The sequence below is a fragment of the Balaenoptera ricei genome, chromosome 4, assembly GCF_028023285.1.
Source record: "Balaenoptera ricei isolate mBalRic1 chromosome 4, mBalRic1.hap2, whole genome shotgun sequence".
Taxonomy (NCBI): Eukaryota; Metazoa; Chordata; class Mammalia; order Artiodactyla; family Balaenopteridae; genus Balaenoptera; species Balaenoptera ricei.
In genome coordinates this window covers 112,451,876-112,471,393 of record NC_082642.1, presented here as the reverse complement: position 1 = coordinate 112,471,393, position 19,518 = coordinate 112,451,876, and the positions used below count along the sequence as shown (strand labels likewise).

Genomic DNA, 19,518 nt, shown 5'->3' with positions numbered 1-19,518 from the left:
GTGACGTCCTTGGCGTGGCTGCAGGGGAGGCCGCGGCGGGGAAAATGGCGGACGGAAAGGCGGGAGAGGAGAAACCTGAAAAGCCGCAGCGAGCTGGAGCCGCCGGAGGTGAACATAACCCCAGCGTCGCGGGCTACGTGGGATGCTCTGGGCCTTTCTTTGAGCTCCCCGGGGTGGGGGGAGTAGGCCGGGGCGAGAAGAGCGGATCTGGCGCTCACCCGGCCAGGTGCTGGGCCCAGACAAGCCCTGGGCACGCCCGTTGCGGCCCGGTGGCATCCGGGCCCACATCGCCTCCTTGCCGGGGGAGAGCCGGTCACTGTTCGTCACCTCCTGGCCCCAGCGGAGGCCCTGCTTCCGAAGAGAAGGGAGATGGGCCCCAGAAAGGGGGACCGAACTCGGGGTGGGACTAGGAGGGCGGTGCGGACGTAGTCACACAAAACGCACCCGGGCGCTCGCTCAGTGCGAGTCACCGAGCAGTGGCGGCAGGAACTGGCCGCAGGCCGAGTTTCCGACGGTGCCGGCCTCTCAGTTACACTTAGGAGTTAGTTTGCTGCTCCCTTTTCACTGAGGAGGTGGACTACCCTGGCCTTTTTCTTTCCTTTATTTTCAAGCCTAATTCTGATCCTGTAATGGGACGGGTCAAGGCGATGGAGGGAAAGAGGAATACCTTTGCCTGCCTCCTGGTTTAATCTGCCGGGTCTAGGGTTACGGTTTAGTTGTCTTTCTTTGAACTGTCTGCCTTTTCTGTGCTAGGCTGTTGCCAGCTAACTGCACGCCAGATATTTAGGTGGCTAAATAGGCTAGTGTGACTCTTCCTGTATTTTGTTACGATGTAAACTCAGGTTACAGCTATCTTTATTCTGTCACCTCCACTCCTCTAAATTTGGGTCTTGTGCATTAAGGAAAAGAAACATCCTGTAATCTCTCCAGCCCTCCCGCCCCTTTGTCCTCACAAGGCTAGTGACTTAACACGTGCGAGCTGAGCATAATGTCTTTAGAACGTTTTAAGTACCACACTCTTAACTCTTCTTCACGTCTTATCCCTGAAAGTATTTAATATGAGAAAATACAGAAGATTAATAGTATATGAAGGCAACTGTTAGGACCTCCTAACAAGTTTAATGTGATTTAACTTGGGAACAAAAATTGAGAAAAGTGTAATGTTCGGTTACTTTGGACCCAGAAATTCCTTTTTAAAAAACACGTACGGTGCCATTAGTTGAGCCCAAATTCCTTTCCCCCTTCTCACTCCCCTCCCGTCTTGTTTTTTGTTGTTGTTGTTTTACTAGTAAAATAGTTTATGAAGCAACAGTTTAAACCGTTTAGTGCTACCTCCTTAGCGGTTTTTTTGTCGTCAAAAATTGTCTTGGGAATTATCAAGTAAAATTACATTTAAAAATTAGTAGTTTGAGGAAAAACAAAGATCTGTAGCCTGAAGAATCTTATCTGACTTTTAGACTACCTTTTAACTTTTAGAATGGGTTTCTAACTGTCTTGACTGAGTATCTGAGATGTGTTTAATGTGAGCCAAAGTGTACCTTAAGGGAGTTCCCTGGTGGCCTAGTGGTTAGGATTCCAGGCTTTCATTGTCCTGGCCGGGGTTCAATCCCTGACCGGGGAACTGAGACCCCACAAGGCATGCCGGGTGGCCAAAAAAACAAAACGAAACAAAAAAAAATGTACCTTAAGCGTCAGCATAATTCCACTATATAATTTGTCCACCACCCTTTCAGTTGGGGATAATTCGCTCTGTAGTATGAATATTGATGTTTCTACTTTAGCATATTTTTGTGAAGGGGTAATATAAAGTTATCTTTGCTAATTGCTATCAAAAATTATTGTCTCCTTGTTGGTGACTTAGAGTAAGTAATATCCCTTAATAACGTCTACATAATTTGCCTTGGGTGTGCCTTCCTTTGAAAGAAAATACTACTGTTTACATGTAAACCATTTTGAATGTCAGATATTTTTAATGAAATTGTACAAAGAAGTCATAGTTAAAACATTCATACCATGGATATTGCTAAATTGATAATTTTACAGCAAATAGGCCCTGTTTTAAAACAGTATCAAGTTTGTCTTGGGGGGCTTACCTAGAGATTATTCTGATTTTTAACTCCTATTGAACAGTCCAGTAAGTTGGAAATATAAGTATTTTTTAATGAGTTAACATAGTTAACATGAATTTATGTTAATAAGAGAAGCTACTTACTTGAACTACCTGCTCTCACCTTAAAGAGAAGGGATAATATTAAGGGTAAGGCTTTAGGTAGATTTTTTTTCCCTCCCTTTGGTTAAATTTTTGTAGTTCCTTGAAATAAGTAGAAGCTTTAGAGAAGAGCTAGTCATATTGTAATCATGCCCACCTCAGGCTATTTTAGGTTATCTAAAACTACTTTAATGAAATTGACATTTATTGTGCCAGGAGGTTCTTGAATATGTCCTGTTAGAGAGATAGGTATGTACCCTTTTTTCAGATGAAGAAGTTACCAGAATGCCAATGCGTCATGAAGGGTATCCTTATGGACTTGAAACTTATTGGGTAATTTTTTTCAAAGTAAGGTACCTTTGTACTCCAAGGCCCACCTCTCCTCCCCCAAAATGCTAGTACCATGTGTAATTTGATTTCACATTAATCTACACATTTTGTTTGCTTAGAATTAATACAAACTAAAGTAGTACACGTTGTATTTAAAGGAAAACACTTAATGGACTTTAAAACACTTTAATGGTCTTGATAGTTTGCCTCTTCAGACGACAGAACCACAGATGTGAATAAAATTGAGTTGCTGACAGTTGATTACTTAATTAATGGTAGAGTAGTTTTCCCAACTCCCCTGTTCATGCTACATTTTTCTAGAGCATTCACTATAGAAATCTTCCCTAAGCATCATAGGATTGGACAGATAGTATTGTGTTTCATGTGTTAGCACATACTAGTTCAGTTAGTTGTCGCACTTGATTCTTGTTATTAATGTTATAGTAAGAATTATGTTTTTCACTTTTTGTCGTATTTATGCTTTGATTTTTCTAGTTTCTTTGTTCCAGAATTATTTTCTGGGTAAAAGGAGACCTAGAATTAAGAAAAGATAGGTTTTAAAAGAACCAGAAATTTTGACTAATTATAACCCTTGAGTCACAGTTCAAAGAGCAGAGTTACACTAAAATCAAGACTAAATGTTCTTTATTCTATTTGTTTTGATGTTTTTCAGACTTTGTGTTTACACAGACTTGTGCCTTTAGTGTACAGATTGCTTCTATATGTAAATCCAGTGGCTTTTTTATGTGTTTCTATATGCTCTGATACGTAGAGCCAATGAGTTTCCAGTTTTAGCTGTGTGTCAGTCACAAAGAAGAAGTAGTTATTACTGTTTGGGTTTTACTGTAAAATTCATACTTGATTAAAACTACACATAGAATACAGAATAAAATTTAGCATAAATGCTTTTAGTGGTAGACTTTGAAAAAATGTTTGCATAATACTGTCTTTTTTGTAAGAAATTCTAAATTCTAAATTTCAAATATTGAATAGCAATCTTACATTCTTCAGGTGCTTTTGTAATTTTATGTCTAAATAAGTGAATGGCACCTCAGACAACTATTCCAGTGCTGTCTTTGCTTCCTAGGGAAATCCCAAAACCTAATCCTGCTTAATTTCTCCCCTCTACATTGTTATTAAAACTTTCACCTCTTGTCTAAAGGTAATAAAGAGTTCGTTTTATTTTCCTGTAAACAAAATAAAATGTTCTGTTCAAAGTGCTTATTAATTTAGCTACCCCATCATTCCAAAACTATATAGATTGGGATCTATAACATCCTGTCTTTTAATTCATTACTTGTCAGTCTGTTTGATTTCCCCTTTTCTACCCATTCTAGCTTTTTGTCTTGTTTTCTTAGCTGTTGTCAGGGCCATCCCTTAGAGAACCTTCTCTTTCTCCATAAACTATTCATCCAGTGTAGCAGAATACATTCTATAGAGTAAATTGGTAAACTTGGGAAAGAAAATAAAATATTTAATAATCAGCCAGCCTTCTGTCTTACCTCCCAATATGTTTTTAAATAGCCTTCATGTGTAACAGGCCTAAGATATTCAAGATGAGAACTGATTTCATTTATTAATATAAAGAAGCAAAATTACTGAAAGACATCTTGCATTCCATATCTACATATGTATGCCTTCTGTTTGAAATTATCATTAGCTCATCTTTCTTTCATGAGAAAAAATAATATATAAACCTAAATATAGTTGTTGATATTAAGAGTAGCCTAAACAGATGTTAATCAAGCTTTGAGAGTAGAATGCAGTTACTCAAGAAGGGATGACCTTGAAGTCTTCCTTGAAGTTCCTTTCTAACTAAAGATTGTGTGAAATGTTCATGAAGAACACATCACTCAAGAAGATTACTCCAGGCTGTACTAACACTGTAGTTTGGGTAATAATGGGCTGTTCATAACAGGGTACTTTGTATAACTAGTAGTACATTATTGAAGAATATTAGACTTTTTATTAGTCAAGTGTATTATCCTATGATGTGACTAACTGCCAGCAAACCAGTTTGTATAGAATTTATAGATCTTAATTTATAAAAAAAAATTCCACAAATAACTAGATTATTGTACAACTTACAGTGTTTAGTTGAAGGGTCTTACTTTTTGTGAACTCTATATTTATAATTTTAAATTGCTCTGTATTTTATGCTAGTTAATTCATGGGAGCCTCTTCTACTGCCACACAATCTCAGTTCCTGCTGTATACTCTAACAAACAGTGGAAGAGACTGTTGGGTTCAGTAGGTGACAACTGCAGAGGTATCTTCCTTATAACGATGCTTTTTGAGGTTGCTGCTCCCATCAATCTGCTCAGTAAAAATAGCTCATCTTGGTAAGTTGTTTCGACTTCACCAGGACCTGAAGAAGAAGCAGAAAAACCTGTGAAAACTAAGACTGTTTCTTCCAGTAATGGAGGGGAAAATTCCAGTCGCAGCGCTGAGAAGCGATCAGCTGAAGAAGAAGCTGCAGACCTCCCAACAAAGCCTACAAAGATCTCCAAGTTTGGATTTGCCATAGGTAGTCAGATGACAAAGAAAGCCTCAGCCATATCCATCAAACTTGGCTCAAGTGTGAGTTGTTATTTTATATATTATATTTGTAATGGGTCTGAAAATTTGTTTTCGAAACCTGCTTTTATTGGATTATGATAAATTAAGTATACAAAGATGTATAAAAAGATACATTGGTGCATGAACTTATTACATGTAAGTATTTAAGAAATTAGTGGCTCTATATTCAAGAAAGGTCTGGATGAATTATAACTCAACAAAGCTGTTTTTAAAAAGGGTTTGGAATATGAGAAGGAACAACTATTATAGGGACTGTGTGATTTATAAAGTAATAATACCTTAGAATTTCCTAAGTTGAGCAAGACCTCTGAAAAATATTTTTAGAGTTTCAGTTTATTTTTCTTATCTTTTAATTCCAGTGATATTAAAAATAATATCTAGAAATCATTTATTTGTATTTTAAAAGATTAATGTTAGTAAGGTATTGCTTAATAAGAGCTTCCTGATTACCTTACTTTGAAGCTACAAATGGACATTGAGTATTATAATCTATGATAGTAGTCCTTTACAGATCAACTTTTGATTCCTTGTTTTAAGATGTAAACCTTGAATTAATACTTATTAATTAATTTCCTGGAGTATCTGGAAAGTATTTGAAGTATTAGGTTGAAGCGTATGAAGTTTAGAGATTTAACTATTTCTGATCTACAGAAGTGTTAATTTCATGTGGTTCAACTAAACAGATCTCTTCTTTAAGAAAAAGAAACTTACTTGAATAGTGTATTGCTATTGGCTTTGGAAGATGGTTACATTCTTGTGTAAGGAGAATAATCCTAAAATTGCTTTTAAGTTGTTTGTTCATGTCTGTTCTGTGAAAATTAATGCTCAGTTGCCTGGATGCATACAGCTTGATTTCTTCATTAGATGTCATTCAAAGATCTTAAAAATATGATATGGATCAGATTCCTACTAGAGTCAGTGTGTTTGAGCTATACTTCTAGTTTTAAAAAAGCTACCATTCCTCAGAACCCCTACTCCCACCCTATGCTGTTTTGCTTTTTTCCTTTTCTTCCTTTTTCTAAAAAATTTAGTGTGAACAAAAGACATTCAGCTTGTAATTTCATTACTTCATGACTCCTCTCCCAATTTGAGCTGATTCTTTTGGTTTAATATGTTTTTTATAAAGTTGCATAGGCCTACCTGCATAGATATTTACTTTTTTTGATAGTCATTAAACATGTGGTTCTCATGTACATTTCTCATACAGGTGTTCCCCTAGATAATAGATTTTACGGTGCTTGAACACAGCTCCTAAGTCAGATATCCATATCCCTACTTTTGCTAGATCATTGACGTGATTTAGTAATTGCTGATCATTTTAGTTGGGAGGGTTATGCTTGAAAAGGCCTATTCAGTAAAACTTTAATCTTTAGAAAACAAAAAACCTTTTTTCATAAAGTAAACCAAAGTGTAAACATAATCTTGGCGAAGTGAGGTGTAGGATATGAAAATAGTTGAAACTGTTGCTTTTGATTATATGATGCGAAAAGATAGTCAGACAACCAACAAATACTTACTTGTGTCTTATGTTTATGTACAACATCAAATATGTGACATCTTTAAGAGTAAAGGGTGTTTCTAGAGTTACTATGCATAATTTCCAAATGGACATTTTTATTTCTTCAGAAACAAACATTGTTTATAAAAAGTGTTTCTGTTATACAAGAAGGGATAGTTAATTTTGTTTCAGCAGCTCAGAGATTTTACTGGTGAGGTGATGCTAGAGTTGGCTTAAGTGCAGGCAAGAGGCAAAGGGACATCTCAGATAAAAAGAGTTTCATGCAGGGAATTCCGTGGTGGTACAGTGGTTAAGACTTGGTGCTTTCACTGCCGTGGGCCCGGGTTCAATCCCTGGTCGGGGAACTAAGATCCCACAAGCCGTGCAGCACAGCCAAAAAAAAAAAAAAAGACTTTTATGCAAAGGCAGTTTAGATGTGAAGCCACATGATGCATTCAGGAAATTGTTCATAGTTAGGAAGTGTTTGGTAGGCAAATGCAGGGATAAAAAGCCCCCCAAATAAGACCACAGGACCAAATCATAAAGGACTTGTACTCCATAATATAGTTTGGTTTTATTCTCTGGGTTCTAGAGGAGCCATGGAATCATTATAAGGAGTCTGGAGCCTTAAACAGATTTGCATTTTAGAAACATTACTCTGGTACCAGTATAGAGAATTAGAGGAAAATAAACACAGAAGGTGGGGAGATGGTATTTCTAACAGCAGTTCAGGCAAGTAATGCTAAGGGGCCATAGTGTTGGTAGTGTGGTAGTAAGCTGGGAAGGCAGGGGGAGATTTAAGTCTATTTAATAGAGATCTAGTTAATAGGACCTTACAATAAAATGTGCAAGTTGAAGAAAAGGTTTTCTGGCTTGAGCACTTAAAGAGCACTGCAGTACCCCTGGGAGCTCTAAGTGGCGCTGTCCAGTAGGCAGCTAGCTAGTAGAGAAAGATGGGTCTTCATGTCTGTCTCAAGGCACACTGTGCTTAATTTTAATGTTACTATGGGCAGGTATTAATATTCATTTTCTCTTACCTGTACCAGGTACCTTTTAGCTAAGTGATATTAAATTATAGACCCTAACTAGAAAATCTTTTACAGGATGAAAACAAATGGACATATAATTAACAAAGTAAAATCTACCCATTGATAACCCACATTTTCAAAAAGAAAGTAGATTTCTCCAATGTTTGTTCTTAGTTCCTTACTATATGTTTCTATGAAAACATAAAGTTGAATCTTTGAAGATAAATTATTTTTATCATTAAATAAGCGTGTGTAAGCATTATATTATACTCTTTTTAATGTTTCTTCTTCAGAAACCTAAGGAAACCGTTCCAACTCTTGCTCCAAAAACCCTTTCAGTAGCAGCAGCTTTTAATGAAGATGAAGATGTAAGTTGATACCTAGTTTTGTTTGTTTTACTTTAAGAAGTTCTTTAAGAAAGATGTTAGTGGCAAATTGTCAAGTTGTACTAATGGTACTAGTGAACTTTTTTTGCAACTCTGAACAGTTGTTGTTTTTTTTTAAATGACATTGCAAAATCTGGATATTTGTTTATTTATTTAATTTGGTTGTGGGATTATTTAAAATATTATTGACTTTAGGGGGGCAAGGAACTTAATCAAATCAACAAATGCTTATTAGTAGTAATAATATATATATGTGCTATGAAATATGTAGGATCTAAAAAAAGAAAAATTCAATACTGCTATCTTCAATAATTTTTATAGTTGGAGTCTTCAGTGAGACATTATGCATGTGTTCAGCTTTAAAAGGCAGCTATAGTGCTTTCTTCCTGTATCCCCATGAGGAATAACAATAGTGCAGGTGATTCTGCCAAAAGATCTAGTCAATATGTATATGTTCCAGAGTGGCGCAGTGGTTAAGAATCCGCCTGCCAGTGCAGGGGACACGGGTTTGAGCCCTGGTCCGGAAAGATCCCACATGCCGCGGAGCAACTAAGCCCGTGCGCCACAACTATTGAGCCTGCACTCTAGAACCCGCGAGCCACAGCTACTGAAGCCCGTGCACCTAGAGCCCGTGCTCTGCAACAAGAGAAGCCACTGCAATGAGAAGCCTGCGCACCACAACAAAGAGTATCCCCTGCTTGCCGCAACTAGAGAAAGCCCGCTTGCAGCAACGAAAATCCAGTGCAGCCAAAAATTAATTAATTAATTAATTTTTAAAAAGAGAGAGATTAGGTAGCATTTTGGTTTGTACAGATTGTTAATCAGGAAAGGACAATGTAGGAAGAAGGGGACAACATGTGCAGAAGTAGAGAGGCTGGAAATAGTAAGCACCTACATAATAGTAATGGCTTGCTTTGAACGCCTAACAATTTGAATCTTTTCACACAACTTTATTTTATCCTCCATATATCCTTGTGAATTGTGTGATATGGTTATTCTTATTTTCCAAATGGAGAAATTAAGTGTGCATAAGTATTGTGCACAAGTGTTGAACTAGAACTGAGCTTTCTGGTTTCTTGTCCTATGTTCTTTGCATCATACCTTACTGTTTTCCCTGTTTTTAAAGAAATTTTAGACAGGTTCAGACAACACTCTTTCTGCTATAAGATGGTAATGACTGGTAGGGATAAACTTGTCTCTTAGGTAAAAGAACACATGCATCTAAAGTCTTCATCTGGGACTTCCCTGGCAGTCCAGTGGTTAAGACTCTGCACTTCCACTGCAGGGGGCACCGGTTTGATCCCTGGTCAGGGAACTAAGATCCCGCATGACACGCAGTGTGGCCAAAAAAAAAAAAAAAGGAAATAAAATCTTCATCTGGTTCTTCCTTTTTCTGCAGAACATATTAATTAACCTTGGATATATATCTAAGCCTGAAATATATTGTACAAAGAGTGTGTTCATTTAGTTAATTTTGAAATTTAAAAATACTTTTTCAGTTGTATCTCTTTAGTCTCTTTTAATTTGGACAACTCCTGGGTTTTTCTGCGTATTTCATGGCATTAACATTTTGAAGAGTTCAGGCCAGTTAGTTTGTAGAACGTCCCTCAGTTTGGATTTGTCTGATGTTCCCTTATGATTAGATTCACATTCCTTTTGGCAGGCATACCACAGAAGTGACGCCAAGTTCTCAATGCATCATATCAGGAGCACATGTCAGTATATCCCATTACTGGCAATGTTAACTTTGATCATTTAGTTAAAGTGATGTCTGCCAGATTTCTCTACTGTCAAATTACTGTTTTATCTTTCATAATTAAAATTTATCTTGTGGGGATATGTTTTAAGAATATGTGAAGGGGACTTCCCTGGTGGCACAGTGGTTAAGCATCTGCCTGCTAATGCAGGGGACACGGGTTTGAGCCCTGGTCCGGAAAGATCCCACATGCCACGGAGCAACTAAGCCCGTGTGCCACAACTACTGAGCCTGCGCTCTAGAGCCCGCGAGCCACAACTACTGAACCCACGTGCCGCAACTACTGAAGCCCACGTGCCTAGAGCCCGTGCTCACAACAAGAGAAGCCACCTCAATGAGAAGCCCGTGCGCCTCAATGAAGAGTAACCCCCACTCGCTGCAACTAGAGAAAGCCCGCGCACAGCAATGAAGACCCAACGCAGCCAAAAATAAATAACTAAAATTTTAAAAAAGAATATGTGAAAATACATAATTTCTTAAGTGTTCACTCATGAGTGTTAACATTCATTGATGATTCTTACCAGAATCAATTATTATGATGTTTGCCGAATGGTGATTTTTTTCATTCTTTCATCCCTTCTATGTTTATTAATTGTCTCTTACCGTAAGAAAGAGCTTTTATAAGTGTAGGCTCTATTTAACAGGTTATAATGCTCAAATTTTCCCAGATTTGACCAGTAGAAATCCCTTTAAGCTGGATCTTGCAGATGACTGTGTAAAAAATAATATTTAGCTCATCAGTAACATTTATACTTAAAAACATCTAAAAGACACTTGTCATATATCTTTCCACGAGCTGTAACTGGAAAAGTAGTAGAGAATGAGCTTTCAAGATGTCTTTTCAGTAAAGGAGACATTTTTGAGAAGGAGCAATACAGTAAAATGGTTAAGAGCCTTTGCTTTGGCGTCTAGCTGTTTTGTGACTTGGGACAAGTTAACCTTGTTTACCTTACCTACAAAATGTGAACGATGATACTCATACCCACCTTGTAGGATTGTTAGGGTTTTCAAAGATAGTGCATATTAAAGCATTTAACACAACGTGTAGCTTATAGTAAACAAATAGTTTTAGTTCTAGAATATCAAGTTTTTTGGGGGGTTTTGTTTTTGTTTTGGGGGGTTTTTTTGTTCTTGTGTTTTGTTGGTTTGTTTTTTGGCCACGCTGCACGGCATGCGGGATCTTAGTTCCCCAACCAGGGATCGAACTCACGCCCCCTACAATGGAAGCACGGAATTCTTAACCACTGGACTGGCAGGGAAGTCCCTAGAATATCAAGTTTTTACCAGATTTTTTTTCTTTATGCAGAATCAGCACACTAGAAGCATGAGGGGTTTTTTTTTTAATGTAGTTAAGATAAATGATTTTCTCCTTTCACCAAAATTTCAGACTTAGATATAAAATTTAGCATTATTGGTAATCAAGTGATTTTAATATAGTTGACCCTTGACCAACACAGGTTTGAACTGCACAGGCCTATTTATACACAGATTTTTTTCAGTAACGTGCTATCCCAAGGTTGGTTTAATCCTCAGATGTGGAACCGCGGCTATGGAGGGTCAACTATAAAGTTACACACGGGGTTTTGACTGTGGCGCTGTGGAGGCAGTGCCCCTAATCCTCCTGCATTGTGCAAGGGTCAGCTCTATCTACATGCAGTCATCTCTGTTTCTATCTTACTTTTTTCTCCAGAGTGAACCAGAGGAAATGCCTCCAGAAGCAAAGATGAGGATGAAAAATATTGGAAGGTATTATAATTTTTGTATAATATTGTAGAAAATTATAGTGAATTAAGAGCAAGAATAAATTGCAAATTGCACATAATCTATTAGTGTTCAAGCTTTTCTTGCATATTTGGGCAAAAGAGTTTTGTTTTCTGAGATTACTCTCCTGGTAAAAGAAAATTAGTATTTTAAGAAAAAATAACAATAATTTTTAATGCCATTTTTTTTCAGATACATGTAATCTAAATTTTTTCAGATAAACAGTTATGAGAAATGTTTCTGATATAAAATTTAAATTAAAAGTTTTTTTCAGGTATAAAAAAATGGCTTTCACTCATCTCACTTAAGATATTCCCACCACTTAATCTTGATTGTATGTGTCCCATTTTCCTTAGTAATTTAGATGCCAAATATCAAAAGAAGACAAAAACATTTTAAAATTTTCCTCCGTTGTTTCTGTTATTGTGGAAATAACATTTATTTCACGTTAACACGATGTTCAGTTTCCTGTCTTTGTATGTGTAAATGGATAACTTAGAGGCTAATAAGAAAGCTGGGCTTCAAAACAACCTATACTATATCCCCACTTCTACCAAATGTATATATTATCCCAAAGAATTAAGTGCTGAGTCTTCAAGCATCAGTCTTCAGACTTCATCTATGATTCACACGGGAACTGTCCCAGTGGCTGGCTGCCTGCCTCCCTTTCGGACTGGGACCTAAAGTAAGAAATACATCTGGCATTATAACCAAATCTAAACACCCAGGATACATATATCTTCATATAGCTAAACATTTAAAATTGAAACAGAAGTTCATAAAATGACATCTTCTGTTTCATTTTTTATAAATGCTGATGGCAAGCCACCACCAAATTGATTTGATGACCCTGTTAATGGGTTACAAGCAACGGTTTTTAAAACTCTAGTGGTTGCCACTATAGTGGTTGCTGTGTATCAGAATCACCTTAAATGTTTGTTAAAACTACAGATTTACCTGGCTCCTTCTCAGGCCTACTGAATCTGAAATTTTAGGACAGGGTCTGTGTAAAGGGTATTTTTAAAAAGATCTGTAGAGGCTTCTGATGTTTGGCCTGCATTTATAATAGGTGCTAAACAAATGTGTTTTGAATGAGTTAAAAACATGGCCCGAAAGTCATTATATAACATTTTAAATAAGTTTCCTTTCTTTTAACACAGGGATACACCAACATCAGCAGGACCAAATTCCTTCAATAAAGGAAAGCATGGGTTTTCTGATAACCAGAAGCTATGGGAGCGAAATATAAAATCTCATCTTGGAAATGTCCATGACCAAGACAATTAAATGATGTGTTTTGAAATTGGGGTATGGGGTGGGTGTAAAGTTAAAAGGAACAGTTTCCTTTTTTAAAGAATGGTATAAGACTATCTTTGGAGCCGCCTTTTTTTTTTCTTTTTCTTTTTTTAAAGATTGAGTGGTACACTAATAAATGAGAATTTGAAATTAAAGGTAATTTATGTTTTATATACAGATTTCAAGACATTTGCTAATTTTGTAGTTTCATGTGATTAGTTTCCGAAGGTTATAGATGATTTAAAAAATCAGAAATGGTACCTTTCTAAGAATTGCATATTTTTTTAGACACAACTACTAGCACATTAAGAGGGAAGCAAAAAGTTGTCTATTTAAACTGTAGGCAGTTACTCTCTAACTTAACTCCCTTGTTAACCTAAAGTCTGGCTCCCAGGAACAGCCTTATAGAGAAGGGAGTATTGTATTGGGAGGAAAATGTTGCTGGACTATTGACTGAGAAAGTAAATTAGATAAAAATGAAAATACAGCTTTTTTTTTTTTCCTAATGGGCATTTGTTTTGTTTCGAATCATCATAAACTAGTTATTGCATTGCTATCAGTGGATACAGATGCTTAGCTCTTTAAAAAGAACATTTTAAAATTTTATGTAAACTGTTGAGTATTTAAAATAGCCCACTTCACTTTAGAGGGTCTTGTCTACCTTTGATAGTCTTCAAAGAACAACCATTCGCTACCAAAGTAAATCAGTATTTTGAATGTGCTTCTCTTGATTTTTGTTATTAGCTAGTTCCTGTAAGCATTTCCACCAGATCTTCAGGCAAATCATAAGGAAGCTGTTTCTTTTAAAATAACAAACCACCACCAAAAATTTAAATGTACATAATAGTTAAATATTTGGCTGTTCTTATTTTTTAAAGGATATAAACACCAAAAAAAAAGGCAACATTGTGTGAAGATGAAAAATAAGAAAGATGCACTTTCTGTAACTTTATCAAAGCATTTTATGTTACTAACTTGTGAAATCCAATTTGATTTGAACTTATTACAGGAATTCTTATTTAGCACAATAATATGGTTTCTTTTAACTGTACACATATTAACCAGTGGCCTCTCAAAAGCACATTTTAGATACTGAAAATAAAAGGAAAGAAAATGCATCTTTAAACATATTTTATGGAATCTTTGACCACATATACTTTGTTAATCTTTGTGTTGTAGGATTGTGTTTATTTTGTATTTTTGTATATGAATTCTTTTTTTAATGTGACAGTTAAACACATCTTTAAAAGCATAGTCACACATAAAAGAAACATATAGTATAATGATTTCCTTGAAAACTCTTACAATGTTAGATTTGGAGGCAGCTTCAGACTGTTTAATTGGTGATAGATAACTACTCGCTGAGCTCTTTTAATAGGTAATAACTCCAGAGAAGCAGCCTGTATATATTCCTAATACTTTGTTCACTTGCATTTGAGTTTAGAGTAAGCCCCAAGTAAAACAATGGAAATGTATATAGAACGATTAGTTCTTACTTACATGGTTTAATTATATCAAGATACATGAATTTAACTTGCTTTAACGTAGGCAAACTTCCCATTTTTGTTCATTTTAATGTTTATGTTGAAATAATATCCCAAAACGACTGAGATGAATGTCTTTACTAAAATACCAATAAATTTGTCAAACTCTATCAGTGTTCTTATTTTCTGTTACACTTAATTGTTGCTGGGTTTGTTTTAAGCAAAGAAGAGACATGTTATTGATGCTCTTGCCCAGATTGTTGGCCAGAGTAATGGGAGATTTTAAATTGCTCTTTGGAGTCTACCTAACTTAGCACATAGTTCTAGAACATTACAGTATCTCAGGTTAGAAAAAGACCTAATCCAAATCCTCCCTTTCCTCTACTGCCAAAGTATCATCTATTATGTGCTGTAGAAAATCCTGCTGAGGCATACCTTTGAAAATCCCTAAGTGTTAGAAGGTATTCTCTTACTTGTGTCTGCCATCCATTATCTCTAAATATTTTCTTAATGTTTATAATGCTGCTGCCCTATAGGTCAGGTGTTAGTAAATGAAAAGATTGAACTACATTTTAAAATTAAGGTTTGTTTCCAGTTAGACTAATTACAAATGAAGGCTATGAATTTCAAATGTTTTTTTCTTAACTCTAATAATCAAGGTTAGCTTGATATATTGTGGAGGGATTGTTCAAGTTACTTCCCTGATGAGATGAAGATACTTCTTTTTAATTTTTTTTAACTTTTCATTTTGAAAAACTTTCAGACTCAAAAAACATTGCAAAAATATAATGAAGTATTTCCATGTTCTTCAAATGATAACATACAACCACAGGACAATTGTCAAAATCAGGGAATTAACATTATTAAAATATTATATCACCTTACACTATTAATCTACAGACCTTATTCAAATTTCACCATTTGCTCCACTAATATCTCCCTAGTTGAAGATTCACTGCATTATCACATATTGTTTAGTTGTCATCTCTCTTAAACCCCTTTAATCTGGGACTCTTCAGTGTTTGTCTATTATGACCTTAGGCTTTTTGAAAAGTACAGGCCAATTATTTGTAGAAGATCTCCCAATTTGGGATTTCCCTAATGTTTCCTCACAATTAAATTCAGTTTATGCATTTTTGGCAACAATAAGACAAAACGGGTGTGTCTTCAGTGTATCAGCAAGCACATGATGTCAATTTGTCCTCTTACTAGTGATGTTAATTTTGATCACTTGGTTAGGGTGCTATCTGCCAGCTATATCCAATGTCAAAGTTGTAAATTTTCCATTTGTAATTAGTATCTTATGGGAAAATTCTTGTATCATATTCTCATACTTTTGCCCACTAATTGGCAGACATTCATGGTTTTTGTTTTTTGGGTGTTTCCCCCATGGTTCTTTACTGAAACAATTGTTAGTTTAGGATTTGCCGAATGATGATTTTTCTGTTTTCATCTTCTATTTTTTGTAGTTCAAATTCTGTGAGGAAATTTCCATCTCCATTCTTTATTCAATTTTGTATTGATAATGGGCCCATGTATTCTTATGTTATTCTATAGGTTATAACGCACTACTATCATATATTTTGTTACTCAAAATGTCCCAGATTTGCCCACACAAACCCCTCCCCATTGACCCTTGTGTCTTTTTGACATGTCCCCATTCTTTTTTGTAAATACATCTTTAATTTCTGGCACCAGAAGATATTCTGGACTCATATTTTCTCTTCTTTAACCCTGGAATCAGTGATTTCTCTAAGCATCCATGGTTCCTTTTAGAACCAAAATCTGCACTAAGTGTACTCATTGGTACTGAAGTGTCATTGCTTCTAGCCTACTTGACAGAGCTAGAAAATGTATGTATGTATATACATCTATATCAATTTCTAGATCTATATGTGTGTGTGTATGTATGTGTATACTGTATGTATCTCCATGAGTTCATATAGATACTTCCATTACCAGACCAACACCAGATTCATTCTAGTCTTCCTCCTTTCTCTACTTAATACTCTTGTCCAACAGTAAGAAATCTGACTATGTATAATCTGTTCACTTATTTGCTTAATTTCTAGAATACACATAAAGTTTCAGAATTAATTCATATATTTCCCTATGAAAAACTACTAACCAGAGTGCAGTATTTGTATATAGTTCCTTTCCTTTTTGGTCTTAAGAGTACGTAATCAAAATACTATTTTACGAAGTTATGTAGGTTAGTTCTTTGCTCCCCCTTTCAGTATGATTGTGTTACTCATTTGTAATGCAGTTTGGTTTTGTTTGTGTTTAATAATGAATTCCTGCTCATTACTTGTTAATTTTTTTTGTATGTGAAATAGCATAGGTCTAAAAGTTGGAACTATACAAAAAGTGTCACTCCTTCCTATTCTTTCTGCCTCATTCTCTTCCTCCTGTCCTTTCTATCCTGTTTACACCTATTCCCTATAGGTAATCCATCTCTGGTTTCTGGTTTATCCTTCCTGTGTTTCCTTTTAAATAAATGAATAGATGGCTGTTTATTATTTCTCCTTTTTTCTTACATGAAATGTAATATACTACAGTTATTCTTTTATCCTTTTTTTTTTCCTTCACTTTACAGTATACCCTGGAAACTATACCAGTTCATGGAGATCTTTCTCAAAAAAAATTTTAACAGCTACATAGTACTCCACTGTGTGAATATACCATAGTCAATACAAGTACTCTTACTTGTATGGGCATTTAGGTCATTTCCAATGTTTTGCCATTACAATGCTGTAATCGAATAACCTGTGCAGGTGTATTTTCTCGTTGGGATGTATCTTCCTTCAGGTAAATTCCCAGAAGTAGGATGCTTGGTCAAAATATAAGTGCATATCTACTCTTATTAGATATCGCCAAATTCTCCTACAAAAGATTGTACCAGTTTGTTTTCCCACCAAAAATATATGAATGCCTTTTCCCACAGCCTTGCCAGCAGAATGTGTTTGTCATGCTTTTTAATTTTTGCCATATCTGATAGGTTTTAAAAAATGGCATGTTAGAGTAGTTTTAATTTGCATCTCTCTAGCTATGAGTGAGGTTGAATATCTTTTCATATGTTTAAGGGCCATTTGAATATCTTTATGAATAGTCTGTTTATTTCATTCCCACTTTACTATTGGGTTTTTGGTCCTTTCTCAAATTTTAAGAATTCGTCATATATTAACTCTTTATACATATGTTATAGTTTATCCTGATTATTAATTGTCTTTCAGCTTTGATTATGGTGTTCTTTGTAATACAAAAAGCTTCCTTTTTTTGTAATGTAGTGAATTTTATTCATCTCTATTGCCTTTCAGTTTTGTTAATAGTTAGAAAGCCTTTCTCTATACTGAGGTTAAAGATAAATTCACCCTTGTTTTTCTAGTGCTTGTATTGTTTCATTTTCAAATTTAAACAGACTCCTGATCCATTTGGAGTATATTCTTGAGCATTTGTGAGATCAAGATCTAATTTTAGTTAACACATCTGTATGATATTAAGCCATCCTAATCAGAAGCAGTCTGCTTTTTTGTTTTGGGGGAGTGTTAAATTTTTTCTCATGTGGGTTTTGCCTGTTTCTTGTTAAGCTTCTTCCTAAGTATTTAATCATCTTTGTTGCTATTGAAATGAGGTTTTCTCTATCATTTTGTGCTGATTATTGTTTTAAGATATGAAGACAATTTCTGTACGTTAATTCTGTGTCTTGCTATCTTACTAAACTCCTTATTGTTTGAGTTTTATCATCGATTCTCAGGAATTTCCCAGGTGTACCATCATATCACCTGCAAATAGAGATGGCTTTACTTTATCAATTTTTGTGCCTCAATTTATTTTTCTTGTCTAATTGCATTGCTTAATACCTCTAATACGGTATTGAATAGTAGTAGAATAAATGGGTATCCTTGTCTTTTTCTCAGTGGAAATGCCTCCAGCATTTTACTATTAAATAAGATCCTGGCTTTAGGACTACATATTTTATCATGTTAAAAATATCCATCAATTCCTAATTTTCTTAAGTACTTATATCAGAAATAGATGTTGAATTTTGTTGAAAGCTTTTTCAGCATTTTATCAATGAGGGGAAACTGTAATATATAGAATTAACATGAGAACTCTCCGGTGTAGTAGAAGTAGCAACTGCAGGAAGAAACCACCACCCACGGGGCTAAGGGAATAAGTGAACAAGCGAAAGACAACATCTTAGAGGAGGGGCCCAGAGGCTGAAATTCAGATCTTTGAGGAGGTACAGCTGCTGGCTGCAGGGAAGAACAGCACACCAAGCTGCCCATCACCACACTGAAGACAAATTTTGGAAATGCCTTATTCAACTTGTTCATGAACAGTCCCTGGCGATTTGTAGCCCTTTACCCCCACAAGAATCCATTGTCAGCAATAATTATTGGTTTTAGTTTTTCACTTTTTACTTCTTTTCATTTTCCTATACTTTCCAAATTTCCTACATTGATCCTACATTACTCTGATAATTGGAGAACTGAGTGGGGAGTAGAGGTATCTCTAAATAAGGCAAATTAGCTGTCATGCTAGGGCTTCAGATATGTGAGAACTTTTTCAGACCAAAGACCTTGGGCCACATCACAATAGACACCTACTTAATTATTGCACATGGACATAGAACTCTTATTCACATCTTGTACTTTTTAAATATAATACAAATGTGCTGTTCTAAATACTTTTTGGTTTTTTTCTAAGTATAAGTCCTCTTTGGGACCATTTTATCTGTGGTATCCATTGAATTTACATTGCTTAGTATTTAGGAAAAAAAAAAACTGTTGTGTACTATGTAAAATATCAAGGATGACCACTATAACTTTACTGCAAGAAGAGTTACCTCTGAATGCTGGTGCATCTATATCACCGATTGGTATGTCATCCAAATACACCACAAAAGAATTTCACTCAGAATCCAGCATTGTCCTGATCTTATGCTAGTCACACACCTGGAGTTATTTTACTTCTGCTTTTAGAATTCCATGACTAAACCACAGTTGATGTAAAACTTGGTTAGATCAATAGAAACTATGAATTTACCCATGTAACCATGACTGAAAAGAAAACAAAGTTTCTAAGTATTTATGGAATATATAATCTATTATATCCTGACTTTAAGGAAAAGAGATCAAAACAAGTAGCAGGACACTTACACCAAGTACTGCAAAGAAAGTAATATGG

The 19,518-nt window shown here is 35.6% G+C and overlaps 1 protein-coding gene across 2 annotated transcripts; it reads left to right on the top strand.

Moving 5' to 3' along the window:
• Window positions 1-14,498, top strand: PCNP (PEST proteolytic signal containing nuclear protein). Of its 2 annotated transcripts, none has more exons than XM_059921234.1 (5): window positions 1-108; window positions 4,905-5,119; window positions 7,939-8,013; window positions 11,478-11,533; window positions 12,709-14,498. In XM_059921234.1, the coding sequence occupies exons 1-5, from the start codon at window positions 45-47 to the stop codon at window positions 12,833-12,835; spliced, it is 537 nt and encodes a 178-aa protein (XP_059777217.1). In that variant the 5' UTR covers window positions 1-44; the 3' UTR covers window positions 12,836-14,498. The 2 variants fall into 2 exon arrangements, with proteins under 2 accessions (XP_059777217.1, XP_059777218.1); XM_059921235.1 differs by lacking the exon at window positions 1-108 and adding an exon at window positions 4,775-4,881 and having other exon boundaries at window positions 4,957-5,119.
• Window positions 14,499-19,518: the final 5,020 nt, after the last annotated feature.

Excerpts from the sequence above, each read along its gene's own strand:
- PCNP (XM_059921234.1), top strand. The coding sequence starts at position 45 with ATGGCGGACGGAAAGGCGGGAGAGGAGAAACCTGAAAAGCCGCAGCGA. Across the intron at positions 8,014-11,477 it reads CTTTTAATGAAGATGAAGAT|AGTGAACCAGAGGAAATGCC; the intron begins GTAAGTTGATAC and ends TTTTTTCTCCAG. Across the intron at positions 11,534-12,708 it reads AGGATGAAAAATATTGGAAG|GGATACACCAACATCAGCAG; the intron begins GTATTATAATTT and ends CTTTTAACACAG.